The 23,460-nt window shown below is 30.0% G+C and overlaps 1 protein-coding gene across 1 annotated transcript in view; it reads left to right on the top strand.

Moving 5' to 3' along the window:
* The window catches only part of smid (nuclear valosin-containing protein-like smid), a 115,020-nt gene extending 109,036 nt beyond the window's left edge, over nt 1-5,984 (top strand). Inside the window, exons 13-14 of the mRNA XM_089098767.1 lie at nt 1,255-1,518; nt 5,687-5,984. Coding sequence (XP_088954893.1) covers nt 1,255-1,518; nt 5,687-5,767 — 345 coding nt within the window. The 3' untranslated portion in view covers nt 5,768-5,984. The remainder of the gene's footprint in view (nt 1-1,254; nt 1,519-5,686) is intronic.
* The last annotated feature ends 17,476 nt before the right edge of the window (nt 5,985-23,460 follow it).

Below are 23,460 nucleotides of genomic sequence, written 5' to 3'. Positions count from 1 at the left end.
TTCTAAATCTAGGGGAAGGGGTGGTAAAGTTTAGATGGTAACTGTCCTCCTATTGCCCCCCCCCCTTCCTCCCTAAGCAAAGTTTGTGTCTCTGTTGCCAGTTCATTTTTTATCCCCTTTGTATCTCTGGCCATAGAGCCTTTCGAAGGGGAATATGAGTATTGTATTTCCAATCTATATTTATTGGTGAATAAAAGCTCTGAACTGAACTGAACTCGAAACCATCAATCTAAGTGGCCGCCCAAAGAAAGACATGAAAGCAATTAGTACTGGGTGACCACATATATTACTTTTAACAAACAAGCCAATAAGGAAACAAAAATAACAAAATAGATAAAAATTGATATGGAATAAATAAAAAATAATATAACAGTAAAATAATAATAATAATATATAATTTTATTACTAGAAATAAAAATAGATATGGAATAAAGAATAATAATAATCAACAAAAAACATATATGAACCAAGATCTGAAAGAAAGTTTTTCATTTACTCTTAGATTTTTCATTTTATTCAGGGTGCTCCGCCGCCCAAATTCTCTCTGGAGAAGAGCTCTAAAAGAGTTTCCAGTGAGTTTCTCTTCTTAGGAAGGTTTTCCAAAGGACCTAAAAATCTGGAAATCATCAGGTTTGTTAATATATAAAGTCTCTGCTGAAACATGAACCAAAAATTAAAATCACTGACAGTTCTAAGTATCCATAAAATATGAATATTTAGTTATCAATTCTTCTACTAATTGTTATTTTGATATATCCTTTGCTTTAAGCCAATTCGTGAACCTGCAGGTTGGGTGGGTGTACTAGGAAGCCCTTTTTTTAATGAACATACAAAAACAAACTAGGGTAAAAATGAAAAAAATATATTTTCATTTTTTTTTTCAGTGAAAATGTCAAAAAAGGTATTCCTCAAAATCACGAGGAAAGGGCAAAAAAATTAAAAGGGTAGCTGCCCCCCTCTCCCCTACCAAATGTATGCCCCCTGTTACCGTGTCATTATCAAGTGTTTTAATATTTAAAATCTCTGCTAAAACATAAACCAGAAAATAAAATCACTGACGGTCCAATAAATAATCGTTATTTAAGAGGCACAACACAGAAGCAATACAATACTGGGAAAGAAGCAAAGGTGGAATGACTTGTCTTTGAAGAGGGTGAAATTGTAGTGATCTGTTTTGGGTAAAAAAAAAATGGAATGAAATAGAAGTATTATTGTTGTCTTTTTAAATGTTTTTGTTGTTGTTTTTTCTTTCAGAACGGCACACGTCCATATCTCGAGGCAGACGTTAACCTAGATGCCATTGCCATGGATGATCGCTGTAATCGATTTACAGGTGCTGACATTGCAGCGTTGACAAGGGAAGCAGCCATCTATGCACTGAGAGAAGCGATTTTGTCGTTAGATAGTAGAGGGCATTTAACTAGTCATGAACGATTGGTAAAACCGGAAAATCTTGCTGTAGCCAGACGACATTTTGATTTTGCTTTCCAGAAAATCAAACCTTCTGTCAGTGAACAGGTATTTCTTGTTTAATTTATTTTTGTTCATTATATTATTCGGGAGGTTTTGCATTAAAGAACATCAGGTTAATAACGTTTTCAAAATATCGATTTTTATATATATCTTTTGGATTGTTTTCCTTTTATTTATATGTATTTTTTGTTTTATAAAACTTAAATTTTTTAATGAAATCGTACATTTATCTATCATAGGGCCTTTTTTGTAATTTATTTTGTTCGCATTTTTATTCAAGAAACCGTTATGCTGTAAACATTGCACACAACAGAAGATAGAACAAATAAAACAGAAAACAGAGTAACTTGAAGCCAAACAAGAAGCATGTAATTTTTTTATCGTATTAACTACAGGGATCAGTATTAAAGGAGATTAAGTTAATGACAGTGGCGAATCCAGAGGGGGGGGGGGGCGGGGGGAGCGCGGGCCCCCAAGCGTAGTCTAAAGTATTGTAATTTTCTTAATTAACTCAAGTTTGCATCAATTAAACTTGCTCCTAACGCAAGTTTATCGCATCAACCTATTTTGCGCACCCCCCCCCCCCTAAACTTTTTTTTTCGGACCAACCTATTTTGCGCCCCCTCCTAAAAAAAAAAAAATCCTGGATCCGCCCCTGGTTAATGACGTTTCGAAATACCGACTTCTAAATATATCTTTCATTGGATATATATTTTTGACATTTTTAGTATTTTTTCGATTCATTTTATATATTTTGTTTATATTTTTATAAAAAATTACTTTTTATGAAATTAGATATTATTCCGTAATTATATCGTCTTGTCAGCAATTAAAAGGCCTTATTCCTTGTAACTTATATTGTTTACATCTTCATTGAGGAACTCGTTATACAATAAACACTGCACACGACAGAAGATAGAAAAAAATAAAATAGAGAAAAGAAAACAGAGTGACAGACCGAAAAAAAAGGATAATGATCCTTTGAAGGATAATGAAGGATTAATGAAATTAAAACTAAAGAGATGCCATTTGATGCTTTGTAAACAAAATGTAATTTTGTATGATAAACCGTTATGACAATAAAAGGGGAATGCGATATAATGTAACGACAAAAGTTGTTTTATGTTTGATAAAGTTATTTGCCAAAATACAGATGTAAAATTTAACTAGGCTCCGTAAACATCACAAACCTTTTCTTAAGTTTTTCCGGGAGTGTTTGCTCCCGGCAAACGCTCGGATATAAACTTGTCGATACCCTTTAAAACTAAGAAATCGTTCAATATTCCTATTTGTTTTGGGCACAGTGAAATTACTTTTCTTTTGGACTAATATCTTTAGAAATTATTATTTATTAAGCCGGTCCTTATCCCTCTGTCATTTTTAGTTATATTTTATTTTACAGACAAACTGTTATAACAAAACATTATGTAATATACTTTAGCAATAAAACGTTATTTTGTTGTTATTTTAAGTTTGGTAAACGTTATTTACCAAAACTAAGACTTTTTGGTTAATGGGGGAGGGGGGTTCAAGTGACAATTAACTTGAATGATAATGAGCCAATGCTGGCGTATTGAGTCGCTGTCGGTGTCGTGTCGGCGTTTCAGTTGCTGAAGCGATTTAGTCAATTTCATCAAAAAATTTCATAGTACCGATTTTCCAATATTGTAGGAATTGTATATTTTTCAGCGTATTTATATACTATTTTGGGTCTTCCCCCCCCCCCCCCCTAAAAAAATTCAGGCTCCTTTAGACCGTGACCTCCCCTCCCAATCATAATGTTGATATTTTAACTGATTTTCATACAATTGCCGATAATTTCTATTTAAATTGCGGTAGATTTTTTAGCTTACACCATCTTCACTCAGATCTGGGCTTAAGTATACTATTTTGCTGTGGCGCTTAAGTGATATGATTATACCAGCTGTGGCTAAAAATAAATTTCAAACTAATATATTTTGCTAGCTACAGCAGAACTGTTTATGAAAGTTAAAGGAATACTCTATGCAGAATGATTTGGCTTTAGACACTTTTGGATTTTTTGCCCATCTCACATTCGCACAAGGGGAATACCCTCATTTATTGAGTGGTACAATACAAGTAGGTAGTGGAAAATAACATGTCTCAATTTGTTTTTTTCTGATTCTCCTTGCTGTTATAAGCAACAAACGTTTGCTGATTATTTTGCCTCAATATTAGACTTAGGAGTGTGCTGTATCACAGTATTTTATATAACTATTGACATTTTTTGACGAAAACGGAAATTCCACAATTTGAGCTTGTAAGTAGCATTTTGAAACTTTTTTTTTTTTTTTTTTTTTTTTTTTTTTTGACGAGAAGCAAATTCCGCATTTGGGCTTGTCAGTAGCGTTTTGAAATAAACCTTTCATTCGTTAAGAATATTTAAATGTAAATAAAAGACCCTTATTTTGTGGATCATGGTTCCCATATGAACATTACCGGTTTTTTTTTTTATTAATTTTCTCTCCCTCCCCCGCTCTCTTACAGTTTAATTTGTATTTTGTATGAAGCTTTGATTGAAGCTTTGTATAAAGCTTTGATTGAAGGTAACTTGAGTTTTATTTATCTTCTTGGAACAGGAGTGGTTATTCATAAGCTCATTCATATGCTTTTTGTACACGTTTTTTTCCTTTGGTTGAATATGCGTAAGAAACAATTTTTTTCCTGGAGCATTCATGAACAAATTCAAATTTTCATCCTTCTTCAAATATTTGATTTTAGTAAACAATTTTTTTTTATTATTTTTACTCTTATTTTGATTTTCTTTTTCGCATCATTTATCCTATTTTGTTTAAAAATTAATTTTTTTTCATAATTATTTGGTCATTTCTTTCTGCTGTTTTGTGGACGATTTTGAGTTATTCTGTTCCTTTAAATAACAATTTAACTTAAATGACAGTTTCCACTCTTTAATGGTATGAACATTTTTTACATTCTATTTCATCTTCCAATGAGTTTCAGAAGTATGAATAATCGTAGAAGAAATTGATTTTACTATCATTTTCAATTGTAGGATGAAATGCTGTAGATGCATTTCTATTCTACATCTCACCCAAAATACCTTACCTTTAAACACCTCTTCCTAAGAGTTTCATATATATTAAAACACGAAGGAGAGTGAAAAAAAAATGGGATTATTGGAAACATTCAACATCTTTATTTACCTTGAAAAATTAGGAAAAGTTGGGAGTTCTTTTTTAAGTGAAAAAAAAACAAACTATATATGTAGTTACACGGTTTTTGGGTGTTTAAGTTTTTGGCATTAAATTTGAAAAAGGGAAATGAGGGTGAAAAATTGCCAAAAATTAGCTAAAACCATGTATCACCAAACCGACTAAGAAGGTGTAGCTTTCCTTTGAATGGATAGCTGTCTTTGGGAATCAACGGATTATTAATGTTTGAATTTTTGCGGACAAAAGCAATGTCGAAATTATCTAATTACCTCTGCGTATTTATCTTCATGGTTCAACGTGGAACAGCTGATGAAAATTTGGTACTGCACTAAAAGCTTTGTAATTAAGAAACACCCTCCCCCCCCCTAAAAAAATGCCTTAGAAAATCGCAGTTTTCAGGTATGAGTAGACCTATGATGGGTCCAAGGGGCAAATAATGTTTTTAATTTGATGTTCTTGGCACAAGAAGAACTGGAAAAGAAATTCAATTTACCGCCTTTTGCAGGAAATGCTAAAGATACAGTTCTTTCTCTTTCTATTCTGTTTTAAACATTTTATTCTTCTTGTTCTCTCTTTTTTTTTACTCTTCTTGTTTTTTTTTTGTTCTTTTCCATTCTAAACATTTTATTCTTCTTGTTCTTTTTTCAATTTTTTCTATTTTAGACATTATATTTTTTCTTGTTCCTTTTATTCTTTTCTATTCTGAACATTTATTCTTCTTCTGAATTTATTCTTTTCTATTTTAGATATTTTATTCTTCTTCTGATTTTATTCTTTTCTATTTTAAACACTTTATTTTCTTATTCTTTTCTATTTAAAGATTTTTTTCTTCTTGTTCTTTTTATTTTTTTTTAAACATGTTGTTCTTCTTGTTCTTTTTATTCTTTTCTATTTTAAATATTTTATTCTTCTTGTTCTTTGCATTCTTTTCTATTTAAGCATTTATTCTTCTTGTTCTTTTTATGCTTTTCTTTTTTAAACATTTTATTCTTCTGTCACATTTTTCTTTATCTTCCCAGGAGTTTCAGAAGTACGAGGAATTGCAGAAGAAATTTAGTTTACCACCTTTAGCAGGAAATATCAAAATGGATGCGGAATAGTGTAAATATAATTTTGTCACAAGAGGGAACCTGCTCACTTTGAAGAAGCATTCCATTAAATATTTGGAATGGTTTTCTACGTACTTTTTTTTTTCAAGTACATTCGTTCATTTATGTTTTTACCTTTTTGTTAGATTTATAGGTCGTGTTCCTTGTGTTTAAGAGGGACAGGTGAATATATATTGGCTGTACAAGATATTTGCAGGGCCGTATCCAGGATATTTTTCGTGGGGTAGGGGGAGGGTGGGGGTACTAAAGATTTTTTTTTTTTTGGGGGGGGGGGGGAAGGTTACGAAAAAACTTAAAAACGTATAAAAATTTCTTTATATTCATTTTTGTTACGTTTTTCACGAGTCGGACAAACATTTCGGGGGAGGGGAGGGGGAGGGGGGTCTAACCTCCTAATCCGCCCCCTCACCGTCTGGATACAGCCTTGGATGCTTGTAGTAAATCCAAGAAGCCGAACAATACTACTATCAAAGTGTTGCCTTTAAGGTCACAAACATTTAAAGCACTGCTTCTCAATCTTAACCTGTTTAAAATCTCATTTTTTGGTACCCTTCAGTAAAACCCCTGCAGATTCCTTTAAGATCATTGTTTTTCTTCCAAGCCTGACTTCAGCACATTCTGTTTCCCCTTGCAGGTTATCTACTAAAGTTAAATTTCTTGATTTAATTAGGACGTCAGTCATGAAGTCCTAGGAATATCAACGTTCTAACAATATCAAGCTTAAACTATTCAACATTTCTCTGTAATTGTATGGTAAACTCTCGCTTATTCTTGAGTGACTCCCCCATATTTTACAGGAAATATCAAAAACACACCTTAGCATGTCTTGGTTAAAAATCCCGAGGCTGTATTTCAGGCTGCAAACCATAACTTTACTAACTTTAACCATAACTTTACCATAACATAACCATAACTTTAACGTAACTTTAACTATAAAAGTTATTTGACCTTTGTATTCACCGGGAACGGCTCTATTAGGTATGTAAGGGCATAATTTTCATGAGTTTAGTTGTATTCATTGCTTTCATTATAATTTATCATAATAATACTTTCCATATTTTTCAAACTACTGTTGCATAGTTACTTCACTAAAGATGACCATTAAATTTTGTAAAAGCTACTATATGACTTTCTTTTGCATAAGCTACTAAAAATTTATGTATTTCAAGTTACTTTGTGGTCGTTCCAGCTATTACGACAACGTGAGCTTGAACAGAAAAGCTAGTTTTATGTGACTTCCCTACAAGGAGTAGCGCCGGTACCAAAAATAAACTGGAATGCTAAAGACAGATAAAATAGAACTCATACAATAATGACCAGAAATAATATGTGTTTGAACTAAAATAACATCCATTATTTGTCTATTTAACCTTCTTATATGTATCGTGTTCAATTAACCTGTTTTTTTTTTTTTACTTTACTTTCTTTTTCACCATCGTAAGAACCGCTTTTCCAACCACGGTGGCTACTTAAAATATTGTCTGTCAATAACTTACCTACTCTGACCTTCTAGAAATTAGGAAACTTTCACATAACGTATTTAGGGTCTTGAAAACTTGGTATGCTGCACACCCCTGCCCCCTTCGAGCTGTTAATATGCTTCCCTCACCTTTGTTTTTCAAGTCTGAATCTTGTAAAACAACCGTACAGGCTGTGAGATTGTCTGGGGTCTCCCTTCCGTCATAAGTTCCTTTCTCCATTCCTATCCCTTACAAAGAAATCCTGTTTGCGTGGCCTCATAGTGGCATCAGGGATGGATCTCTCACAAGTTTTCCTAACCAAAACTGTGACTGCTAACAGTACTACAAGGTAACATTGAGGAGTGACGTCTCATGAGGAAAATATAGCCTAGTAAATGACAAAGCATTTGCACTGGCTTCTGATTAATGGATTACACTTCTGGGTTTGGTCTATTTTGGTGGGCTTTTTTTGGCTCAAAAATCTCTTCGTAGCTAAGTTATCTAATATGGCTTACTTCCCTGTAGTAGCATAATAGTAATGGGCATGAAAATGTAATGAGCCAGAGGTAATAGGTTAGAGATTGTCTGTGCAGGATTTCCACCCTTTTTGGTTGTGGAATGCCAAGTCGTAACTAAGACCATGGGGGAAATTGCCGAAGATCCAGAAAATGCAGCAGGACGACTTAATAGTAAAGTATTGTACTGGCATGTTAATAAATTGAGAGAGAATAGTCAATTTGAACTTGTTGCAGTCAAAGATTGGAACGGGGCTACAAAAATGAAAAGCAAAAAGAGACCAACATAAAGCCAATCCCAATTATCAGTAAAAAAATTTGTATAGATCACTGCTTACAATTGTTTGGCTCCTGCAGCCTACAAAATTGTATAGACTGATCTATATATAATCGATCTATACAAAAAATTGTATAGATCACTGCCTACAATTGTTTGGCCCCTGCAGCCTACAAAATTGTATAGATTGATCTATACAAAAATTGTATAGATCACTGCTTACAATTGTTTGGCCCTTGCAGCCTAAAAAATTGTATAGATTGATCTGTATAAAATTGATTTGTAGAAAAATTTTTATAGATCACTGCTTAGAATTGTTTGGCCCCTGCAGCCTAAAAATTGTATAGATTGATCTATATAAAATTGATTTATACGAAAATTGTATAGATCACTGCTTACAATTGTTTGGCCCCTGCAGCCTACAAAATTGTATAGATTGATCTATATAAAATTGATTTGTAGAAAAATTTTTATAGATCACTGCTTATAATTGTTTGGCCCCTGCAGCCTACAAAATTGTATAGATTGATCTATATAAATTTGATTTTTATAAAAAATTTTATATATCAATGCTTATAATTGTTTGCCCCCTGCAGCCTAAAAATTGTATAGATTTATCTAAATAAAATTGATTTATACGACAATTGTGTAGATCATTGATTACAATTGTTTGGCCCCCGCATCCTACAAAATTGTATAGGTTGATCTATATAAAATTGATTTATACGAAAAAATTTTATATATCACTGCTTACAATTGTTTTGCCCCCGGAGCCTAAAAATTGTATAGTTGATCTATATAAAATTGATTTGTAGAAAAAAATTGTATAGATCACTGCTTACAATTGTTTGGCCCCTGCAGCCTAAAAATTGTATAGTTTGATCTATATAAAATTGATTTATACGAAAATTGTATAGATCACTGCTTGCAATTGTTTTGCCCCCGGAGCCTACAAAATTGTATAGTTGATCTATATAAAATTGATTTGTAGAAAAAATTGTATAGATCACTGCTTAGAATTATTTGGCCCCTGCAGCCTAAAAATTGTATAGATTGATCTATATAAAATTGATGTGTAGAAAAAATTTTATAGATTACCGCTTAGAATTGTTTGGCCCCTTCAGCCTAAAAATTGTATAGAGTGATCTACATAAAATTGATTTGTACGAAAATTATATAGATCACTGCTTACAATTGTTTGGCCCCTGCATCCTACAAAATTGTGTTGATTTATCTATATAAAATTGATTTGTAGACCAATTTTTATAGATCACTGCTTAGAGTTGTTTGGCCCCTGCAGCCTACAAAATTGTGTAGATTGATCTATATAAAATTGATTTGTAGAAAAAATTTTATATATCACTGCTTAGAAATGTTTGGCCCCTGCAGCCTAAAAATTTTATAGATTGATATATATAAAATTTATTTTTAAGAAAATTGTATAGATCACTGCTTACAATTGTTTGGCCCCTGCAGCCTACAAAATTGTATAGATTGATCTATATAAAATTGATTTGTAGAAAAATTTTTATAGATCATTGCTTAGAATTGTTTGGCCCCTGCAGCCTACAAAATTGTGTAGATTGATGTATATAAAATTGATTTTTAGAAAAAATTTTTCTAGATCACTGCTTAGAATTGTTTGGCCCCTGGAGCCTACAAATTTGTATCTTTTATCTATATTAAATTGATTTGTAGAAAAATATTTATATATAACTGCTTAGAATTATTTGGCCCCTGCAGCTTAAAAATTGTATATATTGACATATATAAAATTGATTTTTAAAAAAAGTTTATAGATCACTGCTTACAAATGTTTGGCCCCTGCAGCCTCCAAAATTTTTTATATTTATATATATAAAATTTTTTTTTAGATAAAATTTTATAGATCACTGCTTATAATTGTTTGGCCCCTGCAGCCTGCAAAATTGTATAGATTGATCTATATAAAATTGATTTGTTGAAAATATTTTATAGATCACTGCTTATAATTGTTTGGCCCCTGCAGCTTAAAAATTGTATAGATTGATCTATATAAAATTTATTTATACGAAAATTTTATAGATCACTGCTTAAAATTGTTTGGCCCCTGCAGCCTACAAAATTGTATAGATTGATCTATATAAAATTGATTTGTAGAAAAAATTTTATAGATCATTGCTTAGAATTGTTTGGCCCCTGCAGCCTACAAAATTGTGTAGATTGATCTATATAAAATTGATTTTTACGAAAAAATTGTATAGATCACTGCTTAGAATTGTGTTGCCCCTGGAGCCTACAAAATTGTATAGTTGATCTATATAAAATTGATTTGTAGAAAAATTTTTATAGATCACTGCTTATAATTGTTTGGCCCCTGCAGCCTAAAAATTGTATAGATTGATCTATATAAAATTGATTTATACGAAAAATTGTATAGATCACTGCTTAAAATTGTTTGGCCCCAGCAGCCTACTAAAGTTTGTTGCTTTTAATTTATAAAATTTTTTTTGATACCCCTTTTTATATATCACTGCTTAGAAGTGTTTGGCCCCTGCAGCCTACAAAATTTTATCGATTGATATGTATAAAATTGTTTTTTAGAAGAATTTTTATATACCACTGATTATTATTGTTTGGCCCCTGCAGCCTACAAAATTGTATAGATTGATATATATAAAATTGATTTATACGAAAATTGTATAGATCACTGCTTAAAATTGTTTGGCCCCTGCAGCCTACAAAATTGTGTAGATTGATCTATATAAAATTGATTTGTAGAAAAAATTTTATAGATCACTGCTTAGAATTGTTTGGCCCCTGCAGCCTAAAAATTGTATAGATTGATCTATATAAAATTGATTTACACGAAAATTGTATAGATCACTGCTTAGAATTGTTTGGCCCCTGCAGCCTACAAAATTGTATGGATTGATCTATATAAAATTTATTTATACGAAAATTGTATATATCACTGCTAAAAATTGTTTGGCCCCTGCAGCCTACAAAATTGTATAGATTGATCTATATAAAATTGATTTATACGAAAATTGTATAGATCACTGCTTACAATTGTTTGGCCCCTGCAGCCTACAACATTGTATAGATTGATCTATATAAAATTGATTTATACGAAAATTGTATAGATCACTGCTTACAATTGTTTGGCCCCTGCAGCCTACAAAATTGTATTGATTGATCTATATAAAATTGATTTTTAGAAAAAAATTTATAGATCACTGCTTAGAATTGTTTGGCCCCTGCAGCCTACAAAATTGTATAGAGTGATCCATATAAAATTGATTTGTTGAAAAAATTTTATAGATCACTGATTAGAATTGTTTGGCCCCTGCAGCATAAAAATTGTATAGATTGATCTATATAAAATTGATTTATACGAAAATTATATAGATCAATGCTTACAATTGTTTGGCCCCTGCAGCCTACAAAATTGTATAGATTGATCTATATAAAATTGATTTGTAGAAAAAATTTTATAGACCACTACTTAGAATTGTTTGGCCCCTGCAGCTTAAAAATTGTATAGATTTATATATATAAAATCGATTTGTACGAAAATTGTTTAGATCACTGCTTACAATTGTTTGGCCCCTGCAGCCTACAAAATTGTATAGTTTGATCTATATAAAATTGATTTGTAGATAAAATTTAATAGATCACTGCTTAGAATTGTTTGGCCCCTGCAGCCTACAAAATTGTGTAGATTGATCTGTATAAAATTGATTTGTAGAAAAAATTTTATAGATCACTGCTTAGAATTGTTTTGCCCAGGCAGCCTAAAAATTGTATAGATTTATCTATATAAAATTGATTTATAAGAAAATTGTATATATAAATGATTAAAATTGTTTGGCCCCAGCAGCCTACAAAATTGTATAGATTGATCTATATAAAATTGATTTGTAGAAAAAATTTTATAGATCACTGCTTAGAATTGTTTGGCCCCTGCAGCCTACAAAATTGTGTAGATTGATCTATATAAAATTGATTTTTAGAAAAAATTTTATAGATCACTGCTTAGAATTGTTTTGCCCCTGGAGCCTACAAAATTGTATAGTTGATCTATTTAAAATTGATTTGTATAAAATTTTTTATAGATCACTGCTTATAATTGTTTGGCCCCTGCAGCCTAAAAATTGTATAGATTGATCTATATAAAATTGATTTATACGAAAATTTTATATATCATTGCTTACAAATGTTTGGCCCCTGCAGCCTACAAAATTGTATAGATTGATCTATATAAAATTGATTTGTAGAAAAATTTTTATAGATCGCTGCTTAGAATTGTTTGGCCCCTGCAGCCTAAAAATTGTATAGATTGATCTATATAAAATTGATTTATACGAAAATTTTATAGATCACTGATTACAATTGTTTGGCCCCTGCAGCCTACAAAATTGTATAGGTTTATCTATATAAAATTGAATTGTAGATAAAATTTTATATATCATTGCTTAGAATTATTTGGCCCCTGCAGCCTACAAAATTGTGTAGATTGATCTATATAAAATTGATTTTTAGAAACAAATTTATATATCAGTGCATGGAATTGTGTAGCCCCCGGAGCCTACAAAATTTTATCTTTTATATATTTAAAATTGATGTGTATAAAAATTTTTATATATCACTGATTAGAATTATTTGGCCCCTGCAGCCTAAAAATTGTATAGAGTGATATACATAAAATTGATTTATACGAAAATTGTATAGATCACTGCTTAAAATTGTTTGGCCCCTGCAGCCTACAAAATTGTATAGATTGATCTATATAAAATTGATTTGTAGAAAAAATTTTATAGATCACTGCTTAGAATTGTTTGGCCCCTGCAGCTTACTAAATTGTGTAGATTGATCTATATAAAATTGATTTGTAGAAAAATTTTTATAGATCACTGCTTAGAATTGTTTGGCCCCTGCAGCCTAAAAATTGTATAGATTGTTCTATATAAAAATGATTTATAAGAAAATTGTATAGATCACTGCTTAAAATTGTTTTGCCCCTGCAGCCTACAAAATTGTATAGATTTATCTATATAAAATTGATTTGTAGAAAAAATTTTATAGATCATTGCTTAGAATTGTTTGGCCCCTGCAGCCTACAAAATTGTGTAGATTGATCTATATAAAATTGATTTTTAGAAAAAATTTTATAGATCACTGCTTGGAATTGTTTTGCCCCCGGAGCCTACAAAATTGTATAGTTGATATATATAAAATTGATTTGTAGAAAATTTTTTATAGATCACTGCTTATAATTGTTTGGCCCCTGCAGCCTAAAAATTGTATAGATTGATCTATATAAAATTGATTTATACGAAAATTGTATAGATCACTGCTTACAATTGTTTGGCCCCTGCAGCCTACAACATTGTGTAGATTGATCTATATAAAATTGATATTTAGAAAAAATTTTATAGATCAGTGCTTAGAATTGTTTGGCCCCTGCAGCCTACAAAATTGTATAGATTGATCTGTATAAAATTGATTTTTAGAAAAAATTTTATATATCACTGCTTAGACTTGTTTGGCCCCTGCAGCCTAAAAATTGTATAGATTGATCTATATAAAATTGATTATACGAAAATTTTATAGATCACTGCTTAGAATTGTTTGTCCCCTGCAGCCTACAAAATTGTTTAGATTGATCTATATAAAATTGATTTGTAGAAAAAATTTTATAGATCACTGCTTAGAATTGTTTGGCCCCTGCAGCCTAAAAATTGTATAGATTGATCTATATAAAATTGATTTATACGAAAATTGTATAGATCACTGCTTACAATTGTTTGGCCCCTGCAGCCTACAAAATTGTATAGATTGATCTATATAAAATTGATTTATAAGAAAATTGTATAGATCACTGCTTAAAATTGTTTGGCCCCTGCAGCCTACAAAATTGTATAGATTGATCTATATAAAATTGATTTATACGAAAATTGTATAGATCACTGCTTAAAATTGTTTGGCCCCTGCAGCCTACAAAATTGTATAGATTGATCTATATAAAATTTATTTATACGAAAATTGTATAGATCACTGCTAAAAATTGTTTGGCCCCTGCAGCCTACAACATTGTATAGATTGATCTATATAAAATTGATTTGTAGAAAAATTTTTATAGATCACTGCTTAGAATTGTTTGCCCCCTGCAGCCTAAAAATTGTATAGATTGATCTATATAAAATTGATTTGTAGAAAAAATTTTATAGATCATTGATTAGAATTGTTTGGCCCCTGCAGCCTAAAAATTGTATAGATTGATCTATATAAAATTGATTTATACGAAAATTGTATAGATCACTGCTTACAATTGTTTGGCCCCTGCAGCCTACAAAATTGTATTGATTGATCTATATAAAATTGATTTGTAGAACAAATTTTATAGATCACTGCTTAGAATTGTTTGGCCCCTGCAGCCTAAAAATTGTATAGATTGATCTATATAAAATTGATTTATACGAAAATTATATAGATCACTGCTTACAATTGTTTGGCCCCTGCAGCCTACAAAATTGTATAGATTGATCTATATAAAATTGATTTGTATAAAAAATTTTATAGATCACTGCTTATAATTGTTTGGCCCCTGCAGCCTACAAAATTGTGTAGATTGATCTATATAAAATTGATTTGTAGAAAAATTTTTATAGATCACTGATTAGAATTGTTTGGCCCATTCAGACTAAACATTTTATAGTTTTATCTATATAAATTTGATTTATTCGAAAATTGTTTATATAATTGCTTAAAATTGTTTGTCACCTGCAGCCTACAAAATTGTGTATATTTATCTATATAAAATTTATTTGTAGAAAAATTTTTATAGATCACTTCTTAGAATTGTTTGGCCCCTGCAGCTTACTAAATTGTGTAGATTGATCTATATAAAATTGATTTTTAGAAAAAATTTTATAGATCACTGCTTGGAATTGTTTTGCCCCCGGAGCCTACAAAATTGTATAGTTTATCTATATAAAATTGATGTGTAGAAAAAATTTTATAGATCACTGCTTATAATTGTTTGGCCCCTGCAGCCTAAAAATTGTATAGATTGATCTAAATAAAATTTATTTATAAGAAAATTTTATAGATCACTGCTTACAATTGTTTGGCCCCTGCAGCCTACAAAATTGTATTGATTGATCTATATAAAATTGATTTGTAGAACAAATTTTATAGATCACTGCTTAGAATTGTTTGGCCCCTGCAGCCTACAAAATTGTATAGATTGATCTATATAAAATTGATTTGTAGAAAAATTTTATAGATCACTGCTTAGAATTGTTTGGCCCCTGCAGCCTAAAAATTTTATAGATTGATCTATATAAAATCGATTTATAAGAAAAGTTTATAGATAACTGCTTATAATTGTTTGGCCCCTGCAGCCTACAAAATTGTTTAGATTGATCTATATAAAATTGATTTTTAGAAAAAATTTTATATATCACTGCTTAGAATTGTTTGGCCCCTGCAGCATAAAAATTGTATAGATTGATCTATATAAAATTGATTTACACGAAAATTGTATAGATCACTGATTACAATTGTTTGGCCCCTGCAGCCTACAAAATTGTATAGATTGATATATATAAAATTGATTTGGAGAAAAATTTTTATAGATCACTGCTTATAAATGTTTGCCCCCTGCAGCCTACAAAATTGTTTAGATATATATATAAATTTGTTTTTTAGAAATTTTTATATAGATAACTGCTTAGAATTGTTTTGCACGTGCAGCCTACAAATTGTATAGATTTATATATATAAAATTGATTATACGAAAATTGTATATATCACTGATTAGAATTGTTTGGCCCCTGCAGCCTAAAAAATTGTCTAGATTGATCCATATAAAATTGATTTGTAGAAAAAATTTTATAGATCACTGCTTAGAATTGTTTGGCCCCTGCAGCCTACAAAATTGTATAGATTGATCTATATAAAATTGATTTACACGAAAATTGTATAGATCACTGCTTACAATTGTTTGGCCCCTGCAGCCTACAAAATTGTATAGATTGATCTATATAAAATTGATTTATACTAAAATTGTATATATCAATGCTTAAAATTGTTTTGCCCCTGCAGCCTACAAAATTGTATAGATTGATCTATATAAAATTGATTTATACGAAAATTGTATAGATCACTGCTTACAATTGTTTGGCCCCTGCAGCCTACAAAATTGTATAGATTGATCTATATAAAATTGATTTGTAGAAAAAATTTTATAGATCACTGCTTAGAATTGTTTGGCCCCTGCAGCCTACAAAATTGTATATTTTGATCTATATAAAATTGATTTGTACATAAAATTTTATAGATCACTGCTTATAATTGTTTGGCCCCTGCAGCCTAAAAATTGTATAGATTGATCTATATAAAATTGATTTGTACGAAAATTTTATAGATCACTGCTTACAATTGTTTTGCCCCTGCAGCCTGCAAAATTGTATAGATTAATCTATATAAAATTGATTTGTAGAAAAATTTTTATAGATCACTGCTTAGAATTGTTTGGCCCCTGCAGCCTAAAAATTGTATAGATTGATCTATATAAAATAGATTTATACGAAAATTGTATAGATCACTGCTTAGAATTGTTTGGCCCCTGCAGCCTACAAAATTGTATAGATTGATATATATAAAATTGATTTGTAGAAAAATTTTTATAGATCACTGCTTAGAATTTTTTGGCCCCTGCAGCCTACAAAATTGTGTATATTGATATATAAAAAATTGATTTGTAGAAAATATTTTATAGATCACTGATTAGAATTGTTTGGCCCCCGCAGCCTAAAAATTGTATAGATTGATCTATATAAAATTGATTTATACGAAAATTGTATAGATCACTGCTTAGAATTGTTTGGCCCCTGCAGCCTACAAAATTGTATAGATTGATCTATATAAAATTGATTTGTAGAAAAATTTTTATATATCTCTGCTTAGAATTATTTGGCCCCTGCAGCCTACAAAATTGTGTAGATTGATATATATAAAATTGATTTTTAGAAAAAATTTTATATATCACTGCTTAGAATTGTTTTGCCCCCGGAGCCTACAAAATTGTATAGTTGATCTATATAAAATTGTTTTGTAGAAAAAAATTTATAGATAACTGCTTATAATTTTTTGGCCCCTGCAGCATAAAAATTTTATAGATTGACATACATAAAATTTATTTATACAAAAATTGTATAGATCACGGCTTACAATTGTTTGACCCCTGCAGCCTACAAAATTGTATAGATTGATCTATATAAAATTGATTTGTAGAAAATTTTTTATATATCGCTGCTTAGAATTGTTTGGCCCCTGCAGCCTAAAAATTGTATAGATTGATCTATATAAAATTTATTTATAATAAAATTTTATAGATCACTTCTTACAATTGTTTGGCCCCTGCATCCTACAAAATTTTGTAGATTTATCTATATAAAATTGATTTTTATACAAATTTTTATAGATCACTGCTTATAATTGTTTTGCCCCTGCAGCCTACTAAATTGTTTAGATTTATCTATATAAAATTGATTTGTAGAAAAAATTTTATAGATCACTGATTGGAATTGTTTTGCCCCCGGAGCCTACAAAATTGTATAGTTTATCTATATAAAATTGATGTGTAGAAAAAAATTTATAGATCACTGCTTATAATTGTTTGGCCCCTGCATCCTAAAAATTTTATAGATTGACCTATATAAAATTGATTTATAAGAAAATTGTATAGATCACTGCTTACAATTGTTTGGCCCCTGCAGCCTAAAAAATTGTATAGATTGATCTATATAAAATTGATTTGTAGAAAATTTTTTATAGATCACTGCTTAGAATTGTTTGGCCCCTGCAGCCTACAAAATTGTATAGATTGATCTATATAAAATTGATTTGTAGAAAATTTTTTATAGATCACTGCTTAGAATTGTTTGGCCCCTGCAGCCTAAAAATTGTATAGATTGATCTATATAAAATTGATTTATACGAAAATTTTATAGATAACTGCTTAAAATTGTTTGGCGCCTGCAGCCTACAAAATTGTATAGATTTATCTATATAAAATTGATTTGTAGAAAAAATTTTATAGATCATTGCTTATAATTGTTTGGCCCCTGCAGCCTACAAAATTGTTTAGATTTATCTATATAAAATTGATTTTTAGAAACAAATTTATATATCACTGCTTGGAATTGTTTTGCCACCGGAGCCTACAAAATTGTATATTTTATCTATTTAAAATTGATGTGTAGAAAAATTTTTATAGATCACTGCTTAGAATTGTTTGGCCCCTGCATCTTAAAAATTGTATAGATTGATCTATATAAAATCGATTTATACGAAAATTGTATAGATCACTGCTTAAAATTGTTTGGCCCCTGCATCCTACAAAATTGTATAGATTGATCTATATAAAATTGATTTGTAGAAAAATTTTATAGATCACTGCTTAGAATTGTTTGGCCCCTGCAGCCTACAAAATTGTATAGATTGATCTGTATAAAATTGATTTGTAGAAAAAATTTTATAGATCACTGCTTAGAATTGTTTGGCCCCTGCAGCCTAAAAATTGTATAGATTGATCTATATAAAATTGATTTATACGAAAATTGTATAGATCACTGCTTAGAATTGTTTGGCCCCTGCAGCCTAAAAAATTGTTTAGATTGATCTATATAAAATTGATTTGTAGAAACAATTTTATAGATCACTGCTTAGAATTGTTTGGCCCCTGCAGCCTAAAAATTGTATAGATTGATCTATATAAAATTGATTTATACGAAAATTGTATAGATCACTGCTTACAATTGTTTGGCCCCTGCAGCCTACAAAATTGTATAGATTGATCTATATAAAATTGATTTATACGAAAATTGTATAGATCACTGCTTAAAATTGTTTGGCCCCTGCAGCCTACAAAATTGTATAGATTGATCTATATAAAATTGATTTGTAGAAAAATTGTATAGATCACTGCTTAAAATTGTTTGGCCCCTGCAGCCTACAAAATTGTATAGATTGATCTATATAAAATTGATTTATACGAAAATTGTATAGATCACTGCTTACAATTGTTTGGCCCCTGCAGCCTACAAAATTGTATAGATTGATCTATATAAAATTGATTTGTAGAAAAAATTTTTATAGATCACTGCTTAGAATTGTTTGGCCCCTGCAGCCTACAAAATTGTATAGATTGATCTATATAAAATTGATTTGTAGAAAAAATTTTATAGATCACTGCTTAGAATTGTTTTGCCCCCGGAGCCTACAAAATTGTATAGTTGATCTATATAAAATTGATTTATACGAAAATTGTATAGATCACTGCTTACAATTGTTTGGCCCCTGCAGCCTACAAAATTTTATAGATTGATCTATATAAAATTGATTTGTAGAAAAATTTTTATAGATCACTGCTTAGAATTGTTTGGCCCCTGCAGCCTAAAAATTGTATAGATTGATCTATATAAAATTGATTTACACGAAAATTGTATAGATCACTGCTTACAATTGTTTGGCCCCTGCAGCCTACAAAATTGTGTAGATTGATCTATATAAAATTGATTTGTAGAAAAATTTTTATAGATCACTGCTTAGAAATGTTTGGCCCCTGCAGCCTACAAAATTGTATAGATTAATCTATATAAAATTGATTTGTAGAAATATTTTTATAGATAACTGCTTAGAATTGTTTGGCCCCTGCAGCCTAAAAATTGTATAGATTGATCTATATAAAATTGATTTATACGAAAATTGTATAGATCATTGCTTAAAATTGTTTGGCCCCTGCAGCCTACAAAATTGTATAGATTGATCTATATAAAATTGATTTGTAGAAAAAATTTTATAGATCACTGCTTAGAATTGTTTGGCCCCTGCAGCTTACTAAATTGTGTAGAATGATCTATATAAAATTGATTTTTAGAAACAATTTTATAGATCACTGCTTAGAATTGTTTGGCCCCTGGAGCCTACAAAATTGTATAGTTGATCTATATAAAATTGATTTGTAGAAAAATTTTATAGATCACTGCTTAGAATTATTTGGCCCCTGCAGCCTAAAATTTTTATAGAGTGATCTATATAAAATTTATTTATACGAAAATTGTATAGATCACTGCTTAAAATTGTTTGGCCCCTGCAGCCTACAAAATTGTATAGATAGATCTATATAAAATTGATTTGTAGAAAACATTTTATAGATCACTGCTTAGAATTGTTTGGCCCCAGCACCCTACAAAATTGTCTATATTGATCTATATAAAATTGATTTGTAGAAAAATTTTTATAGATCACTGCTTAGAATTGTTTGGCCCATGCAGCCTAAAAATTGTATAGATTGATCTATATAAAATTGATTTATACGAAAATTTTATAGATCACTGCTTAGAATTGTTTGGCCCCTGCAGCCTACAAAATTGTGTAGATTGATCTATATAAAATTGATTTGTAGAAAAAATTTTATAGATCACTGCTTAGAATTGTTTGGCCCCTGCAGCCTAAAAATTGTATAGATTGATCTATATAAAATTGATTTATACGAAAATTGTATAGATCACTGCTTACAATTGTTTGGCCCCTGCAGCCTACAAAATTGTATAGATTGATCTATATAAAATTGATTTATACGAAAATTGTATATATCACTGCTTAGAATTGTTTGGCCCCTGCAGCCTAAAAATTGTATAGATTGATCTATATAAAATTGATTTATACGAAAATTGTATAGATCACTGCTTACAATTGTTTCCCTGCAGCCTACAAAATTGTATGGATTGATCTATATAAAATTGATTTATACGAAAATTGTATAGATCACTGCTTACAATTGTTTGGCCCCTGCAGCCTACAAAATTGTATAGATTGATCTATATAAAATTGATTTGTAGAAAATTTTTTATAGATCACTGCTTAGAATTGTTTGCCCCCTGCAGCCTACAAAATTGTATAGATTGATCTATATAAAATTGATTTGTAGAAATATTTTTATAGATCACTGCTTAGAATTGTTTGGCCCCTGCAGCCTAAACATTATATAGATGGATCTATATAAAATCGATTTATACGAAAATTGTATATATCACTGCTTACAATTGTTTGGCACCTGCAGCCTAAAAAATTGTATAGATTGTTCTATATAAAATCGATTTGTAGAAATTTTTTTATAGATCAGTGCTTAGAATTGTTTGGCCCCTGCAGCCTAAAAAATTGTATAGATTGATCTATATAAAATTGATTTGTAGAAAAAATTTCATAGATCACTACTTAGAATTGTTTGGCCCCTGCAGCCTAAAAATTGTATAGATTGATCTATATAAAATTGATTTGTAGAAAAAATTTTATAGATCACTGCTTAGAATTGTTTGGCCCCTGCAGCCTAAACATTGTATAGATTGATCTATATAAAATTGATTTATACGAAAATTTTATAGATCACTGCTTACAATTGTTTGGCCCCTGCAGCCTACAAAATTGTATAGATTGATCTATATAAAATTGATTTGTAGAAAAAATTTTATAGATCACTGCTTAGAATTGTTTGGCCCCTGCAGCCTAAAAGTTGTTTAGATTGATCTATATAAAATTGATTTATACGAAAATTGTATAGATCACTGCTTAGAATTGTTTGGCCCCTGCAGCCTACAAAATTGTATAGATTGATCTATATAAAATTGATTTGTAGAAAAATTGTATAGATCACTGCTTAGAATTGTTTGGCCCTGCAGCCTACAAAATTGTATAGGTTGATCTATATAAAATTGATTTGTAGAAAAATTTTATAGATCACTGCTTAGAATTGTTTGGCCCCTGCAGCCTAAAAATTGTATAGATTGATCTATATAAAATTGATTTATACGACAATTGTATAGATCACTGCTTACAATTGTTTGGCCCCTGCAGCCTACAAAATTGTATAGATTGATCTATATAAAATTGATTTGTAGAAAAATTTTATAGATCACTGCTTAGAAATGTTTGGCCCCTGCAGCCTACAAAATTGTATAGATTGATCTATATAAAATTGATTTGTAGAAAATATTTTATATATCGCTGCTTAGAATTGTTTGCCCCCTGCAGCCTAAAAATTTTTTAGATTTATATATATAAAATTGATTATACGAAAATTGTATAGATCACTGATTAGAATTGTTTGGCCCCTGCAGCCTAAAAAATTGTGTAGATTGATCCATATAAAATTGATTTGTAGAAAAAATTTTATAGATCACTGCTTAGAATTGTTTTGCCCCCGGAGCCTACAAAATTGTATAGTTGATCTATATAAAATTTATTTATACGAAAATTGTATAGATCACTGCTTACAATTGTTTGGCCCCTGCAGCCTACAAAATTGTATAGATTGATCTATATAAAATTGATTTATACGAAAAATTGTATAGATCACTGCTTAAAATTGTTTGGCCCCTGCAGCCTACAAAATTGTATAGATTGATCTATATAAAATTGATTTATACGAAAATTGTATAGATCACTGCTTACAATTGTTTGGCCCCCTGCAGCCTACAAAATTGTATTGATTGATCTATATAAAATTGATTTGTATAAAACATTTTATATATCACTGCTTATAATTGTTTGGCCCCTGCAGCCTACAAAATTGTATATATTTATATATATAAAATTGTTTTTTATAAAAAATTTTATAGACCACTGCTTAGAATTGTTTGGCCCCTGCAGCCTAAAAATTGTATAGATTGATCTATATAAAATTGATTTGTTCGAAAATTGTATAGATCAATGCTTACAATTGTTTGGCCCCTGCAGCCTACAAAATTGTATAGATTAATCTATATAAAATTGATTTGTAGAAAAAATTTTATAGACCACTGCTTAGAATTGTTTGGCCCCTGCAGCCTAAAAATTGTATAAATTGATCTATATAAAATCGATTTATACGAAAATTGTATAGATCACTGCTTAGAATTGTTTGGCCCCTGCAGCCTAAAAAATTTTTTATATTTATCTATATAAAATTGATTTTTATAAAAAATTTTATAGATCACTGCTTAGAAGTGTTTGTCCCCATCAGACTACATATATGTGTAGATTGATATGTATAAAATGGTTTTTTTTAAAAATTTTTATAGACCCCTGATTATAATTGTTTTGCACAAGCAGCATAAAAAATGTATTGATTGATCTATATAAAATCGATTTATACGAAAATTGTATAGATAACTGCTTAAAATTTTTTGGCCCCTGCAGCCTACAAAATTGTATAGATTGATCTATATAAAATTGATTTCTAGAAAATTTTTTATAGATCACTCCTTAGTATTATTTGGCCCCTGCAGCCTACAAAATTGTGTAGATTGATCTATATAAAATTGATTTTTAGAAAAAAATTTATAGATCACTGCTTAGAATTGTGTTGCCCCCGGAGCCTACAAAATTGTATAGTTGATCTAT

The sequence above is a fragment of the Artemia sp. Qi Xiang Cuo genome, chromosome 13 (genome assembly GCF_049724085.1).
Source record: "Artemia sp. Qi Xiang Cuo chromosome 13, ASM4972408v1, whole genome shotgun sequence".
In the NCBI taxonomy this organism is placed as follows: domain Eukaryota; kingdom Metazoa; phylum Arthropoda; class Branchiopoda; order Anostraca; family Artemiidae; genus Artemia; species Artemia sp. Qi Xiang Cuo.
Note: the sequence above shows the minus strand (reverse complement) of the source record. Positions and strands in the feature narration are given on the sequence as shown.